Source organism: Nannospalax galili, unplaced genomic scaffold, assembly GCF_000622305.1.
Source record: "Nannospalax galili isolate Female #2095 unplaced genomic scaffold, S.galili_v1.0 scaffold184, whole genome shotgun sequence".
In the NCBI taxonomy this organism is placed as follows: domain Eukaryota; kingdom Metazoa; phylum Chordata; class Mammalia; order Rodentia; family Spalacidae; genus Nannospalax; species Nannospalax galili.
Window position 1 is genome coordinate 2,129,918 of NW_008351649.1, and position 17,783 is coordinate 2,147,700.

The 17,783-nt window shown below is 48.8% G+C and overlaps 1 protein-coding gene across 1 annotated transcript in view; it reads right to left on the bottom strand.

Annotated features, from left to right (window-relative positions):
• Nucleotides 1-5,253: 5,253 nt before the first annotated feature.
• Nucleotides 5,254-17,783, bottom strand: part of Ifnlr1 (interferon lambda receptor 1) — a 21,107-nt gene continuing 8,577 nt past the window's right edge. Inside the window, exons 3-7 of the mRNA XM_008848613.3 lie at nt 15,154-15,338; nt 12,223-12,365; nt 11,100-11,259; nt 10,680-10,810; nt 5,254-8,169 (exon numbers count right to left, since the gene is read on the bottom strand). Of these exons, the coding sequence (XP_008846835.1) occupies nt 7,369-8,169; nt 10,680-10,810; nt 11,100-11,259; nt 12,223-12,365; nt 15,154-15,338 (1,420 nt within the window). The 3' untranslated portion in view covers nt 5,254-7,368. The remainder of the gene's footprint in view (nt 8,170-10,679; nt 10,811-11,099; nt 11,260-12,222; nt 12,366-15,153; nt 15,339-17,783) is intronic.

Sequence of the window (17,783 nt, forward strand, 5' to 3'; positions counted from 1 at the left end):
ATGGGGTGCTGAGTAGAAAGTATGTCCTTTGGTGTTTGGGTGGAATACTCGGTAGATATCTGTTAAGTCCATTTGAGATATGGTTTTGTTTATTTTTTATTATTTTTTATGTGTATGAGTGTATTGCCTGAATGTGTGTAAGTGCTCCCGTGTCATGCAATGCCTGTAGAAGTCAGAAGAGAGCATAGGCTTCCCTGGAACTGGGGTTTGGAGGGTTGTCAGCCATCATGTGGGTGCTGGGAATCGAAGCTGGGTCCTCTGCAAGAGCAGCCAGCGCACTTAACCCCTGAGCCATCTCTCAAGGCTCCATCTTCAGTACCACTTGGGAGGAGAAAGCAAACTGCTATCACAGCAATAATATCAAGTCATACAAGATACAGAAATACATGTAAAATAAATTCCAGCTCATCACCAGTGACCATAATACCCCAAATGGAAAAATTCTGTAGAACGTACCATAGGAATGCAGTGAATGAGATCCGTGAAGGAGACAGGGAAAGGGAGAGACAGAGGAGGAGTCGAGTTCAATGAGGGGAAAGAAGGAGATGGAGACGTTATGCAAGGAGGGAGCAAAGGGCAAGAGATTAGAAACACTAGAAAGAGAACGGGCAAAGATGTTCCAGGAATGAAGTTCAAAAACAGCATTAGGTCAATGTAAGAAGGGGGATAAGAAATAAAAACCTAACTAAAAAAGACCAACAAATGCAAAGAGGAGGAGAGATGAGGAGAGATAGGGTGGGGGAGGACCAAGGGAAAAGCATTGTCCCCAAATGGGAAAAAAATGCATAAACACAATTAGGTGAAGGTAGGAAGGGGAATGGAAATTAAAACATAAAATTTTGCAGCTGGAAATGGCTCAGTGGTTATGAGCACTGGCTGCTCTCGCAGAGGACCCAGGTTCAGTTCCCACAACCTACATAGCGGTTAACAATTATCTGAAACTTAAGTTCCAGGGGATCTGATGCCTTCTTCTTTCCTCTGTGGGCATTGTGCAACACAGGTGCACTTACATACACGCAGGCAATACACTCATACACATAAAATAAAAATAAATACATAGAAGAAAAAAGAAATACAGACATTTAAAATATTTTAATATTTCATTTATTATTTTTACTTTATGTGTATGAGTGTATTGCCTGCATGTGTGTTAGTGAACCTGTGTCATATAATGCCCTCAGAGGCCAGAAGACAGTTTTGGATCCCCTAGAACTGGAGTTACAGATGGTTGTTAGCTAGTATGTGGGTCCTGGGAACTGGATCTTCTGCAAGAGCAGCCAGTGCTCTTAACTGCTGAGCCATCTCTCCAGCCCTTTTTTCTTTTTCAAAATAGAATATCTTTTATTTATTCTTTGACAATTTCATACATGTAAACAACACATTTTGAGCATATGCACTCCCAAATCCTTTCCACTCCCTCCACCTGTCCTCAACTCCCCATCCCAGTCTCTTCAAGCACCCCCAAATGTTCCCTCTACTCCCTTTGTGTCTTCTGCTTTTTATTGTTAATAACCCATTGAGTTCCATTACTGCTGCCTGGAATGCAGACTGATCTTGTGCAGGTAACCATAGCGGCGGCGGTTCATGGGTGCAGTGGCCATGTCCTGAAGATAGTATTTCACAGTGCTCCTCCCCATCCTCCAACTCTTCCTTTTTCTCTTGTCCTAATTACGTTTTCTGTTTCTGCGATAAACACCATAACCAAAAGCAGCTTGGGGAAGAAAGGATTTGTTTGAATTATAGCTTATAGTCCATCATCAAAGGAAGTCAAAACAGGAACCCAAGGCAAGAGCCTGGAGGCAGGAACTGAAGCACAGACCACGGAGGACGGCTGCTCACTGGCTGGAGTCCTTTGGCTTGCTCAGTTACCTTGATTTTATTTTTATTTCATGTGTTTGTTTTGCCTGCATGTATGTAAGTGCACCACTTGAGTACAATGCCTGTGGAGGTCTGAAGAGAGCATCAGATTTCCTGGAATTGGAGTTGTTAGCTGCCATGTAGGTGCTGGGAACTGAACCTGAGTCCTCTGCAGGAGCAGTCAGTGCTCTTAACAGCTGAGCCATCTCTCCAGTTCCTCAAGTTATCTTTCTTATGTAGCCCAGGCCCACCTGCCTATGGATGGTACCACCCACAGTAGGCTAGGGTCTCCTACATGAACCAGCAGTTAGAAAATGCCTGACATGGCCAAGGCCAATCTGATTAAGGAAATTCCTCAACTGAGGTTTCCTCTTTCCAGGAGTCTCTAGTTTGTGTCAAGTTGACTAAAAAATTAACCAGAATACCTCCCCCCTTCCAAGATGTTCCTAGATGAGACTTGGGGATGGGAGTTGATAGAGGTGCCCATTTCAGGCTAAGCATGCAGTAGACATGTATTCTTGACTCTGACTGGTTATTTAGACTCTTAGCTTTCTTATGGTTTATGCTGTTGCTGAGTCTGAGTTGGACGAGGGTCTGATGTCTGCTGGGCCTGTCCTCACAGCCTCACAGCAGCCATTTCCTTTTCTGCATACCAGTACAGATTGGTATTGTTTTAGCTGGGGGGGGGGTCTCCCAAGTGTGTTGGGACTAGGGAAGCAACCACACCGCTGAGGTTGGTACAGATGGGGGACCCATCTTTGTACTTTCAAGGCCTCCTGAGTATCAACCACTGCACCATAGGATGCAACCATGGGTATTGTATCCATTCCTAGCACTGGAGCATGGAAAGACAGATCAACAGATCCAGGTTTTAGGGTCTGATCCCTCTACTAGCCTCATACTCAGCTATCAAACGCTGTGGTGATTCTCAGTTGTAAGGTCAGAGGGTGAGGCTCTGTCCTCACATACTCCCCAGTCTGAGCCCAGCCTGAGCCTAGCCTCCTGTCACTTACACCACTTGGCTTGTCAGTGTCTGGCCCTTCTGCTCTCCACAGCTCTCTCTCACCTTGAAGCTGTGGCAGGCCAGGTTGAGGATCCCTGACCTGTAGATTTTTTAAAACAATAAAGATTCTTTCTAGTTCGGTAGAGAGAAGAGATGAATTTCAGGTCAAATTCCCTTTAGTGGTGCTGGCCACTCCAGGAGAAGCTGAGATCCAACAGCCACCAGTAGAACAAAGGCTTTGGGATAGGGGGTGTCTCTGAGCTTAGCAGTTCAGAGCAGATACTAGATGGGATCTAAGGTGGAAACTCAGGAAGTTAATCCTATTGTCCTACCTCACCTTGAGGCTGCTACATGCAAACAGTTTAGGGAAAATGCTAGACCAGTGGATCCCTCTACAGGGGCCTCCTCTGTGCTCTAACATAGATAAACTCTGTTCTCAGGCCCCCGGGGCAACCCAGTCTTTAACATCAAGATGGTGCCAGACAAAAGAGATTTCTTTCCTTCACTGAGCCATTAGCCAGAGGAATCACTGCCTCACCAAAACTATGCATCCAGTTTTGAGGCTTGGGAGGTCTGTGGGCGTGTGCCAACAGTATGGCAGCCCAGCTTTCCCCTGACTTGCTTTTGGAAGTGGCTGGGCCCTGCCACTCCGTTTTCTTGTTCTCTTCCAGTTTCCTTCCACTTCCTCTGTGAATTTCTGAAGCTCTTCCTCTATTAAGGATAAAGTCTATTTTTCCTTATTCTGGCTTTCTCCTTCTCTCTAGTTAGCCATCTTACCCAGAAGCCTCATTCGTTCTTTTATTCATTTATTCAGTGGCAAGCATCCACCCTGTCCCTGGTTCTAGAGCTACTAGGTGGAGGGATGTCGTGTCCTTCACTGCTGAGCTGGGAGATTGTCATCAGGCAGTCCTGCTATCGCACCACTGTCCAGAAGGTGGCAGCACACCGGCTCAGATGCTCAGAATGGAATCGGCTGAGGTGGGGAAGGTGGTTGAGGGTCAGTTGTAGAGGAAGCTGTGCCTTGCTTTCTGGAAAGGTCTGCACAGTGGTCAAGTGGTCCACAGATGCCTGAGACTGGCCACAGGCTGTGCTATTGATCTAGTTTGCTCCTCTGACCAAAAGCAACTTTGGAGAGGAAAGGGTTTCTTTCATCTTCTACTTCCAGGAAACAGTCCAGATCCGCCTGCCTCTGCCTCCTGAGTGCTGGGATTAAAAGCACGCAACCACCCACCTGGCCAGCTTGATTTCTTATACAACCCAGGACCCCCTGCTTAGGGATGGTGCTGACCAGTGGGCTGGGCCCTCCCACATCAAGCAACACTCAAGAAAAAGCCTCACCGCCATGACCACAGGCCAATCTGATCAAGGCAATCCCCTAATTAAGACTCCCTCAGATAACAGAGAGCTGCTGGGATGAATTTAGGGTTGCAAGACTGACCGCAGTGAGACTGTACTGCATCCTCTTGTGAACCAAAGTCACCAGTGGATGTGCTTCCAGGGTGTAGAGCAAGCTCCAGCCGCACTGTAGCAGGTGGCGCTGGAGACCCAGTCCCCGCCCTGTGGCACTCACTTTTCTCATGCCAAGTGTATAGAATAGATTCCCAACTGCAAGTAGCTTCAAGGCTGGACCTGGTGGCACAGGCTTGCCATTCCAGCTACTTGGGAGGCTGAAGCAGGAGGATCACAAATTCAGGATCAGCCTGGGCTGTAGAGTGAGCTCAAGGTCAGTGCTATCAACTTAGTGAGATCCTTTCTCAAAAATAAAAAGTAGAGGCTGGCGAGAGGGCTCAGCAGGTAAAGGTACTTGCTGTGTAACCCTGCTGACCTGAGTTTGATCCCCAGAGCCAACACAGTGAAAGGAGAGAAATGACTCCACAAAGTTGTCCTCTCACCTCCACATGCACACTGTTACACATACACGGACACACACTCAGCTGGGGATACAGATTAGTGGTGCAATACTTGCCTAGGCTATGTAAGGCCCTAGGTTAAAAAAAAAAAACAACCTATAGCTCACAGCACCAGTGACGTTTGGGGCTAAGTCCTCTAGATCCTGTCCTTGGCAGAGGAATAAATCTGAAGTTGGTCAGACACTGACATTTGATGCTCTCCAGGGGCATGGAGCCCTGGTGCTTGGCAGCAAGGACCTGTTTAATTTTGGACAACTGGATACCTCCTTTTCTCCTCCTCAGTCCCCCACTTCCTTATGGTGTCATCTGGACTCATAACCTCTGTATACTCCAAACCCTTATCTCTAGGTCTCCTTTTGGGGATCCAACCCAAGATCCTTGTAGTCTTAACAACTGATTCATGAGGAGCCTTTGAAAACTAAGCATGTAGACGTTTCCATCAATTACAGCTTTCTCTCTAAAAATAGAGCTCTTTAATTAAGGTTTGGGGTAATATACCAACAGACATTATAGTATTATTTAAATATGATATAAAACACAGTGCAAAATTAGACATAAATACAAATAAGCAAAAATGGTTCATAAGCTGAAAAATGGCTACATATGCTGAAGAATTGCACATCACTGCAGCCGAAGTGAGGCTTGGCTCACTTTGACCTTGACATCCTTCAAGTTTGGCCCTGTCTACACCACAGTTCCCAGAGGCCATGCACAGGGCTGTGTAAATGGTTAAGTGTTGAGTGCACACCAAGAACGCTGGTGTGGATTCTCGGGTCCTTTCCGTGGGCTTCCACAGTTTTTTGTTAACAACCTAATGACGGAAAGAAGCTGGAATTTAGAATTACTAATGGGCTCAGGTTGGATCAGAAAGTAAACTTTGAAAAATGTTCATTTAAACAGGAAGAAGGTAGAAAATCAGAAAGCAAGCACATAGTTCATGGAAGACCAAGATAACATTGTGCTGATGATGGTGTCAGAGAATTTGTGAAGTAACTCAGCTGGGTCTCAGAAAGGATGTCAACCATGGTCAGGGCACTTCCAGGAGCTGGGCCTCAGCTACAGCCTTCCTTGAGCTTGCTTGTTTGTTCCTTCTTTGGGGTCAGTGATGTGGATAAGCCTCACCTACAGGAAACTCATAGGGAGATGCAAGTGTGCATGCACACATGAGTGTGCATGTATGTTCCAGCATGGGTAGCAAAGGTCTCCTTCCACCAGCTTGATGACTCTTTGAAAACCCGGTTGAGATTTAAGTACCTTGGTGGCATGGCCAAGGGGTCAGGGGTTGGCCTGGCTGAACAGAGACAAAAGATTTCACCCTTGGGGGGCACACATATTAAGTCATTAGGGCAGCCTTGCTGGGTGACCTGAGCAAGATCCTTACCAGGCTGGACCTCAGGCTCTTGGTATGAAACAAGACAGGTGTTCAATGAAAACAGTGCTTTGCTAACTTGTCTAGCTGTGAAACCCCCTAACACACATTCTGTATCAAGCCACAGTATGCAGACCAGCACAGTGAGGTTGCTCTGATTGAAAGTGAGAACTCTAGGCCCCCACACCTACAACTTGAGAATGGGTTGGAGAAGCCCTGGATCAGATGCCCTTAAACAGTGCCCTTAGGTGTGATCTGTGAGGCTCTTCCCTTATGCCTGCTTTAACCCCCGCCCCCCCAATTACCATGGGTAAAGTGGCTGTGAGGTTTTTTTTTGCATAATGGATTGAAATTCTCCCAGTTAAAGTGTCCAAAAGGGAACCTGGGCCAGGAGTGCAGTATCTGCCCTGTGGCTGCCTTTCAGATCTGGCCCCTGGAAAATGGGCTGTGTGTGAGAGGAAAGCAAAGCTGACCGGGCTGTGGCTTCTGAGAGCCCCTGACCAGGAGGTATGGGGGCAGTGAGGGAGTGGCCTAAAGGGGAGACATGTTGGAAGGTAGGTGCTCCTGTGGATCTGGGCTTAGGGGATTCTGATAGGAGATGCCTAGGAGTCTCTCAGGAGTTTGGATGGAGGATTCTGCCAGCCAGCTCATAGCACCAGTGACACAGGTGGTCCTGTGCCATACACATTTGAGAGCTCCCTAAACCCTCACTACATCCACGTGACAGTTGCACAAGAGGAAACTGAGGCAGAGAATGAGAGTAGCTTACTCAGGTCACCACTGGTAAACGGCAGAGCTGATTTGAACCCAGGGCTGTGTCATATCAAGAACTGTCCAATGCTATGTGTGTTTTGGGAACCAGGGAGTATCACCCCTTGTTGTCCACAGCCACATGACCTCAGCTGGTGGATGCTTTTCCACCAGGTCTATCATCCCTGGGACAACAGGCATCCTGACACCCAACCAGTTTGACTGCATCCTGTCCTCATCCCCATCCCTCTCAAAGGCCATCTAAAGCAGGTGGGTCATAGGCAGTTGGTGACACCTCACAGCTCAACCCAAATGACAAAGAGCCTCTGCCTGGGTCCCCGAAGAGCTGCAAGAACGCTGATCATCAAAGGGATCATCTCAGGGAGGGGCATAGCTCTTGACTCTCAGTGTTGTCTATGGTCCTTGGGAAGTGCTATAGTGACAGCAACACCAGGGTGGATGGGCCACTAGGGACCAGGTCACCTGGCCATGTAATGTCCTAGCATCTCACCCCTAACCTCTGTCCTCTGCAGACTCACAGCCCCCCAGCAGCTGGCACTGCTGTCCTTGAGTTCTGATCCCCAATGACCTTCTTCATTCTCTGCCTCTTCTTCCTCCTCTTCTTCCTCCTCTTCTTCTTCCTCCTCAGAGTTACTGTGCCAGCAGAGAGTTAGTGTGTGAAGAGAAACTGGGAGTTCCCCAGGGACCAGATCTTGCTTCAGGGATGAGGAAGCCCAAGTGGCCCAATGGGAGAGGTCATCCTTCGGAAGCTCTTCTGAGGAGCCCAACTCCTCAGAGAATTCCAGGTGTGGGAGAGCCTCCTGATGCCCATCTCTACCAAGCCCTTGGTCCAACTCCTTGTCCAAATAGCTGGAGGACCTAGCCATACTGCCAAGTGAGGAGTCCACAGTGCTGGGCCAGCTCCTGTCTGAAGGGTCCCAGGCAGAAGAGCCTTCACTCCCAATTGGAGGTGTCCAGGACCTCCCTGAATCCACTCCAGATTCATCTGCCTCAGAACGTCCCGTAACCTGGAGCTCCTTTCTCAGGAAGAGAGGCCGTTCCAGGTAGGGCTGGAAGCTGTCACTGTCATCTGTGTCTTCATCTTCATCCCCAGTGCTGTTCTTTTCTGATCCTGCCTGTAAGGTGCCTGGGCCCCTGACTCGAGAGCCTGGCCTGATCCTTATGGTCAGTTCCTTTTGGGGACAGAGGAATAGCTCATCTGGAGACTCTGGTTCACTAGGTTGAAAGTATGCCAATGGGTCTCTGTACCCAGAGAAGTCCTGATTTTGGAAAGAGAGAAGAGATGATTCAGGCTTCCTGAAGCATGACTGGTCAAGTCTGGGGCATCCCTGGAAATAGTCCAGATGGGTTCCAGTGGCAATTATTCCTTCGGGAGGTGTTCCCAGAAAACAGGGGACAAGCCAGATTGTAGTGGAGGTGGGGGAGTAGTTTTGAGGCAGGTATTCTCTAGCAGGGACCTTAATCCTTCTGGGGAGCCAGGGAGCCACTGCACACATGCATCTCAGAGCTACCCCACTGAGAGGGGAGGTACCTGGAGTATTATTGTTCAGGCCTCTCAGCCATCATCAATGACTCTAAGTGCAGCTGGCAGTGCTACTTCCCCACTACCTACAGCCTGCTCTGTGTACTTGCAGCACAAGTTTCCACAGTGTGGGCACCAGTGTGGAAGATGCTGCTGGTGTGAGAGAAGCTGCTGCTGTGGGAGATGCTGCTGGGTGGGAGATGCTACTGGTGTGGGAGATGCTGCTGGTATGAGAGATGCTGCTGGTGTGGGAGATGCTGCTCGGTGGGAGATGCTGCTGGGTGGGAGATGCTGCTGGGTGGGAGATGCTGCTGATGTGGGAGATGCTGCTGGTTTGGGATATGCTACTGGTGTAGGAGATGCTGCTGGTGTGGGAGATGCTATTGGTGTGGGAGATGCTGCTGGGTGGGAGATGCTACTGGTGTGGGAGATGCTGCTGGTATGAAAGATGCTGCTGGTGTGGGAGATGCTGCTAGGTGGGAGATGCTGCTGATGCAGGAGATGCTACTGGTGTGGGAGATGCTACTAGGTGGGAGATGCTACTGGGGTGGGAGATGCTGCTGGGTGGGAGATGCTACTGGTGTGGGAGATGCTGCTGGTATGAAAGATGCTGCCTGGGTGGGAGATGCTGCTAGGTGGGAGATGCTGCTGATGCAGGAGATGCTACTAGGTGGGAGATGCTACTGGTGTGGGAGATGCTGCTGGGTGGGAGATGCTACTGGTGTGGGAGATGCTTCTGGTATGAGAGATGCTGCTGGTGTGGGAGATGCTGCTCGGTGGGAGATGCTGCTGGGTGGGAGATGCTGCTGGGTGGGAGATGCTGCTGATGTGGGAGATGCCGCTGGTTTGGGATATGCTACTGGTGTAGGAGATGCTGCTGGTTTGGGATATGTTACTGGTGTAGATGCTGCTGGTATGAAAGATGCTGCTGGTGTGGGAGATGCTGCTGGGTGGGAGATGCTACTGGTGTGGGAGATGCTGCTGGGTGGGAGATGCTGCTGATGTGGGAGATGCTGCTGGTGTGGGAGATGCTGCTGGGTGGGAGATTGGGTGGGAGATGCTGCTGATGTGGGAGATGCTGCTGATGTGGGAGATGCTGCTGGGTGGGAGATGCTGCTGGGTGGGAGATGCTACTGGTGTGGGAGATGCTGCTGGGTGGGAGATGCTGCTGATGTGGGAGATGCTGCTGGTTTGGGATATGCTACTGGTGTAGAAGATGCTGCTGGTGTGGGAGATGCTGCTGGTGTGCAAGATGCTACTGGTGTGGGACATGCTGCTGGGTGGGAGATGCTGCTGGTGCGGGAGATGCTACTGGTCGCCATGTTTAGGTAGCTTCAGGCACTAACTATCCACCAGAGGTCAAGGTCCAGTTAGCCAGTCTTTGAAGGTCTTTGAAACTACTCCCTGTCCCCTTGCTATGACACAGGGACATTGAGAATCTGTCCCCAAAGCTTATCCCACCCTGAGTATCTAGAGAGCACCACTTGTGACCCAGCTCTTTTCTGACCTCCCCAGGTCCATCCCTTCTTCAGCTAGTCCGAGATGCTGCTGGTATGAGAGATGCTGCTGGTGTGGGAGATGCTGCTGGGTGGGAGATGCTGCTGGTGTGGGAGATGCTACTGGTCGCCATGTTTAGGTAGCCTCAGGCACTAACTATCCACCAGAGGTCAAGGTCCAGTTAGCCAGTCTTTGAAGGTCTTTGAAACTACTCCCTGTCCCCTTGCTATGACACAGGGACATTGAGAATCTGTCCCCAAAGCTTATCCCACCCTGAGTATCTAGAGAGCACCACTTGTGACCCAGCTCTTTTCTGACCTCCCCAGGTCCATCCCTTCTTCAGCTAGTCCCTAGATTCTAACAGGGGGATACAGAACCCCAAGACTGGCCTGCATATGGGTTGGTCTTGGTCAAGTTGTAAACTAAGCATTGAGATCCTCACACGATCCTCCCATCTGGTACTTCCCTATGCACCCCACACCCCCACCACTTCTGGCCATCTCTCCTGAGTTCCAGGGCTGGGTGCCCCTCTTGGCTCCTGACTTAAGGACTTAGGCACCTCTCCCCAGCAGGCAGATTTGTGGGATTCAGTGCTGAAGGAATGCATTGCTAATGGTGGAAACTTAGACATAGAGACAAAATAAGTGACATTTCGGTCTGGGCCAATTTGCTGTTCTGTCTGAACCACTTCCTGCTTCTCGACACCCTACCCTCCCTGCCTGCTGTATACATGTGCCAGACTTGCCATACCAGTGCTCGAGACCTCTTCACCTGCTGAAACCAGGGGTTTCTCTCAATCTTCTTCCAGATCACACCCCCTGTGGCAGCTGCCAACAGCAGAGGCAGGAGTGAGGGTAGCACCAGGAAAGCCCAGCTGGCCCCTAGGGAAGAGAGCACAGTAGCTGTAGAAAGAACAATGGTACCAGTCCATCAGGGTGCCAAGTGCTTCTAGTGATCATCCTACTCCCTCCTCAGAAGAAGCAGCCTATTCCTGAGGAGGCCAAGGCTCAGTAGAGGTTATGTAAGCCACTCAAAGACACACAGTGAGTGTGGTGGAGCTGGGATTTCCATCTGTGAGTCTGTCTCGTGATTTATACTTTTAACCACTGTATTGTGAAACTTTTGAGGTCATGGAGGGAAGTCCCTACTACAGTGCCACTTTGTGCCCACCTGGGGTTTCCAGGAAAATGCAGCTGGGCTCAGAGAAGTGGCTGTACTTGAGGGCAATGAAGGTATAGATGGTTCTGGCGCTGAGGCAGTGGCGTCCGCTGGCACCTGGCTGGAGTGGGATCTGTATTGGCTGGCCGTGTGGAGTGGCAGGAAAGAGGATCTGTTTGGAGAAAGAATCAGCAATGTTGGTGAGCAGAGCTGTGGGGAGGACATGGTAGGGTGGCCAAGGAGGGTAGATGGGAACCTCCAAACTTTCTTTTCTCTTTCTAAATTAAAGGGTAAGTACAGAGTACACACTGTTCACTATCTGCTTTCTTTACAGGGGGATTTCTGCATATCATTGGTGTTCAAAAGCAGCCTGCTATTTGGGGGTCACTCCTCTATGAATTCCACCAGGGCCTGAGGGGTCGCCTCTTTGAGATGAGATTCCATAGGCTTTCCACCTCCCCCCTCGGGATGAGGGCAGTTCAGTCACTGCAGGTTCAGAAGCCTCTCCAGCTGCCCTGTGCAGGGCATGGCAGAGGCCACAAATTCTGGACATGTAGTCAGTCTAAATGGAGATGTGCCCTAAGTACAAAATGCATACTAGTTTCCAAAGACAGAATGGAATAAGAAGGTAAAACAAGTCAATGAGTATGTGTTAATTCCATGTTAATACTGCAACGTGCTATGGAAGAGAGGATTTGTTATTAGAACCAAAGACAAGTCAGGCATGGTGGTGCCTGCCTATGATACCAGCACGTGGTAGAGGCAGGATGAACAGGAGGAGTTCAAGGTCATCCTTGACTATACAGAAGGGCATCCTTGGCTATATAGTGACTTCAAGGCCAGCATGGGCTATAGGAGACCCTGTCTCACTCCCCCTTATTCCCCCCCAAAACCCTGCAACTAGTCACCTGTTTCCTTTAACTTGATGTGGAACACTTTAAATGACATGGGACCAGTGAGATGACTCAGCCAGTAAAGGAACTTTCCACAAAGCTGTCCTCAGACATCCACATGTGTGCTGTGGCATGTGGCATGCATGTCTATATTCATTCTCTCTCTCTCTCTCTCTCTCTCTCTCTCTCTCTCTCACACACACACACACACACACACTCACAGAATCAGAAAAGGGGCCCACCTTGCTTCCAGTGCTCTCTTTCCAGAATTCCACCTCGTACTTCAGGTCCAGTGAGGGTATACAAGGGGGCAGCTGGTAGGTGGCATTAACCTTCAGGATGCTCTTGGTTCTGGTGAGCATGAGGGTAGGCGGGGCTGGCTCCACTGATTAGAAACAGAATGGGACCTGTGAGCAACCTCTAGGGGACCCACTATCTCCATCCTCCTATCTCTGTCCCACCCAGAGAGCTCTCTGGGCAAGGAATAGTCATATTAGCATTTGTGAAACATTCACTGTGCCCCGAGCACCATACAATGGGAGAGAAGCATCACCATCCCACTGTGTGCATGAGGGTGCACATGTGTGCCTGTGTGTGGTTCATGCATGCATGCTCACGTATATGTGCACACATGTGGTTTATGCATGTGTGCACATATGTGGCATGTACATGGTTCATATATATATGTTCACACGTGTGTGCAGTTTATGCTTATGTGTGCACTTGTGTGTGCAAGTGAGCACAGCTGTGAGTGCCGTGTAGAGGCCAGAGGTCAATGTCAGGTGTCTTCCTCTATCACAGTCCACCTTTTTTTTGAGACAGGGACTCTCATTGTACCTGGAATTCACTGAAGTACTTTATCAGCTGAGTTGTTTCCCCAGCCCCTATCAACTGATTTTTAAAAAATAAAACAAGGCTAGCGGGGGCTGTAACACCAGAATACACTTCCAGTAGTGGGTGGATAGTGAACGCGAGTCTGGATCTTTCCAGACAAGGCAGAGTGAGGGAAGGGTAGTCATAGGGGGTTGTGAACTCACAAAACCTCAAAAAGCTTAGCTCTGTCACTTGTCCAGGAGAGACAGAGAGATGGGAGTAGGAAGGCTATTAGTCAGAGTTCTCCAGGGAAACCAACCCAAGAGGATGTACCTAGACATAGTGCAAGATACCTATAGGAGTGGCTGTCCACAGCCACAGGAAACCCATAATTCTTGAGAATCTTATTGAAATGGCGAAACCGACTCCATTTTGTTCTAGTTGACTTTGGTTTACCCTGTGTTTCTGCCCAGCCATTTCCGCTGTAGCCAGCCAGCCATGAAGGCTGCACCTGTAGTTTCAGGGGGTACATTGTTTCTACAATACTGGGAAACTTCCAAGTAGCTGGAACCATGTCCTCTTACCCAGCTATACTTGCATCACCATGGAGACCATTGTCTCTGCAATCCTGAGAAACTTGTTTTTCCTAGCCAAAATTTTTTTTAGCTGAAAACCTCTTTGTTAACTGACCTACCCCCGATCTGATGTAACTATGGTGATCTGATGTAACTATGATTATTGGTTTTGCCCCTGGCATGATGTTATTGTGGTTTTAGGCTTTATAAACCCCACTCTGCCTCCCCTCATGGTATTAGCCCTCCCTCTGACCACTGGCTAATAAAGGACTCCTGATTCGACCACACTATATGGCGTTCCTCTGTGACTCTTGCTCAGTATTACAGTTATGTCTACAAGAAACATGGCCACCTGGCCTCACAGGGGCAGTTAACTGCTATTTCTGCTGGTGAGATGTGGACTGATAAAACTCCTTAGCTGCAACTCCATAGTGAAGAAAGCCTGACTTGGAAGAATAGGCAGGCGCTCAAAGGGCTTCACTGGGAGACAAGGAGAATCATCCCAAACCTTGAACCTAAATGGCATTTGTTTGCTTGGCTGGATTTTGAGGCTGCTTTGGACCAATACCTCTATTTCACCCATTTCCCTTTGCTCGACCTAGAATGCCACCCTGCACCCATCCCACGCTTTATAAAGAGAACAAGAGACAGCGTATCCTTCAGCCTTGCTGGCCCACAGATGGAGACTCCTGTGCCCAGGAGTCTTACTGACTAGATCACACTCAAGCTTTCATCTGACTGATTCACTATGTAACCTTGGCTGGTTTGAAACTCCTTATGTAGACCAGGCTAGTCTTGTTAGAATTCACACAGACCCTGCCTGCCTCTGCATCTGGAGTGCTGGGAATAAAGGCATGTGCCACCATGCCCACAAGCAGACTTTCACAGAGCGGAGGGGAGGTTCCAACATGCAAAGCATGACTAAGATGCAGTAGAGCCACTTCTGGCTTTGAGATGGGGGGATGTGATGAGAAATGCAGGCGCTTTCAGCCGCTGGGACAGGCTGAGAAGCAGTGAGGGATCAGGGACCTCAGCCTGACAACCCAAATGAACTTAAAAACTCATTCTGGTGGGGCATGGTGGTCACGCCTTTGATCCCAGCACTTGGGAGGCAGAAGCAGGTGAATCTCTGTGAGTTCGAGGTTAGCCTGATCTACATAGTGAGTTCCAGGTCTGCTGGAGCTACAGGGAGACCCTGTCTCAAAAAAGATAAAAAAAAAGTTCATTCTGACCTGGGGTTCACTCTGAGACCCAGGGCAGAGGAACGGTTGCCCCCCACCCCCGGATCCAGAGAAGCCAGTCTAGCCTGCATGGCAAATTCCAGGCCAGTGAGAGATCCTGTCTGTTAAAAAAAAAATGTGGACAATGCCTGAGGAATGACACCGAGGTTGTCCTCTGGCCTCCACATGCACACACATGAACATGCATACACATACATTAATACATAAACACACACACACACACACACATACACACACACACACAAAGGATTGTTGTACCACTGAACAATGTTCTTGGCAGGCAACAGCATCTTACTCAGCCCCTGATCTACCCTCAAGATTTATTTTATTTCTATTTATGTATGTGTGTATTAACCTGTGCATGCAGGTGCCCAAGAAGGCCAGAAGAGAGCATCAGATCCCCTAGAGTTGGAGTTATGGGAGGTTAGAAGCCACCCAACAAGGGCATGAGGAACCCAACTCTGGTCCTCTGCAAGGGCATCAAGTGCTCTTAACCGCTGAACCATCTGACTAGCCCCACTGAATGGGAAATGAAGGGACTTACCTTCAAAAAGGTACTCTAGGTAGTTGGACTCTACATGGTCAGACCTGACACCTGCAGAAGCAGCCTGCACACGCCCTTTGAATTTGTTGTACAGGTCCTGTTTCTTCAGGCACATCATGGGACACATCAGAGTCCTGGTTCCTGCACACTGCTCCACTTTTCGCCAACGTCGGGGGTTAGGAGTGCTAAGGGGGAGAGGGGAGAGTGTGGGCCAGGGACTCACCTCTGGGTTAGAGGACTTTCTGAACATGTATCCCTCCATTCAGCCAGATGCCATTGGTCTACCTGCCTGCTTGTCCACTCAGCCAGGTAGCCACTGGCTAAGACAGTCATTCAGGTAAGGATAGGAATCCTGTACTTGCTAGCTCCGCAGGGCACTGTCTCTCAGCCTCAGTCCCCATCTCCAGTGCCTCCCTTCCAGTGCTATGAAACCACTGTCACTAGTTTTAGTGAATATTTTCCATACGTCTATTCACTCCGGCATCTATAGGCCACCTGTTGTATGCCAGTAGCCACTCAAGGTGCTGTATGGACAGCAGAGGGGAACACATAGAGCTCCCACATCCTTAAAACACTGAAATCAGAGAAAAGACCTAGCCCTGGCATTATTCCAGGCCCTGATGAATCATCAGTGCAGGACAGAGAAGGTCCTGCCTCCCCAAGGAACTCATATCTGATGGAAGGGGACAAGGGACAATCATCACACCCACAAGCTAAATCCAGGAACTGGTAGGTACAGTGATAAAATGAAGTGACTGCTTTCAAAGGGCAGCTCAGAAAACGTCAGGAAGATGGTGTGGAAGCTGAGATCCCAGTGAGGAGGAGGAGGGAGCCGGGTAATGGTGTGAGGTGCAAGAAGGAAAGTCCTTTGATGGGAGGAATGTGAGCATCCAGAGAGATGTCAGAAGGCTGAAGAGGCGAAGCCCAGTGCGCAAGGGAGGGCAAGGCCCGGGTGTCTATGAGTCCTTCAGAAACTTCACAGGTGAGTTACATAACCACCCATCCATCCTTGTGATATAGGCTGTTCAACCTAGGCCAGTGCAGGGGGGGAGCAGTCCTTAATGGGATGGCTGGTGCAAGATATTAAAGATTCTTGGTCATTACCAAGGGAAACTCCCATAATTAACAGGGGCTGGAGGACTATAATGGAGGGATAGGCATTACTGAGAAAACTAGGTATGAGAAAAGCAATATATGATGCCCAGTTCACAGGGCCAGATAAGACTGTTGACAAGAGATATAAAGGAAAGCTTAATTCAACTGGGACCTTGAGAATAGAGCGTTGATGGTTTTGCTAAGTCTTTTAATGGGACAGGATCTTTGCAAAGTGAGAGAGGCTTTAGCAGATCTAAGTGACTCAGACCAGTGTATAAAACGTGTCTGTAGAACAACAGAACACCCAGAAGAGATATAAAAAAGACCAGACAGAGAAATGGTCCATTTGGGTCACTTGAAGACAAATGTGGCAAGACTTATGTCGAGCCCAAATTCCCAAAGAAAAAATTGATAGAAAACCAAATTCAGTACTAAGGAGTTTCTGGGAGGCTTTAAAACCTAAAGAACAGTTTACAAAAGACATTCGGGGGATAAAAGCTGTCCCAGGGGTGGTTAAGGATGCCCACAGATTAAATAGGCTACATTTCTCTCCTGAGAAAGGCTATGCTAGGGGTGGAGGAAGTTTTTTCCACCAGGGCCTCCCCCTGCAGCCAGGTATGGTCAATGAAGAGATGACAGACATGACTACAGTCAGGAGGCAGACTCAGGGCCTGCCTGGCTCAGGAAACCAACAGGTACTGCAGAGACAAGAGAGACCGCTGCCCCCTTAGCCTGATGCAGGGTCAGGCAACTGGAGCCAGCACCTATAAGTGTATCAAAGATAAAAGAATACAAAGAGACTCCATGTAAGAGCCCCAGAATGCAGAATGACTCCAAAGGGATAACTAAAGTTAGTAAAGAACTAACCAAATTCATGCCTCTTACCCATGCTATGGTGCCTAACAGAGATCTATGGAGAAAACAATTAATACAAATGGGTAAAACCTTTCCATGCTGTGTCAGACCTTGTCTATGATTGGTTTAATATATGATGTTAACCTTTGAGTGCTTTACAGATGTGAAAAGCATTTAAAAGATACCTGAAGAAACAAAGGCCAGCTATAGCTATAAAATTCTTGGGAGTTTTATGGTTGATTAAGATAAAAACAGAGCCTCCCAAAACTATGCAACTGTTAAGAAAAACTACAGTACCAGGGGTGGTTGTTGATTCCCCTATGAGCTGTTGATCAGAGAGAGAGCACAGAGGTCCTCAAATTCACCAAAGCTATTGCCACTAAAGTCGGTTGAACAGTAAAAAGGTTGGTAAGGCCATGTTGCCAAAGACATTGCATAATGAGCATGGGAGAAGAGATGGAGCTGAGACTAAGCCAAAAACTCCATGCCACTGGATGGATGACTTTCATAGTGCCAGAAGGTGCTATGCAGATGTTTAGGGAAAAAGGATCTCCTATGATTCTGCTCAACAATGGACCTCGCATGCTGCACGCTATGGACATGCCAAGCAATGCCTGCTAGTGCAATAATGGCTCAACTAACATACATACAACTGACAAATTTCTAATTGGATAAGGCCC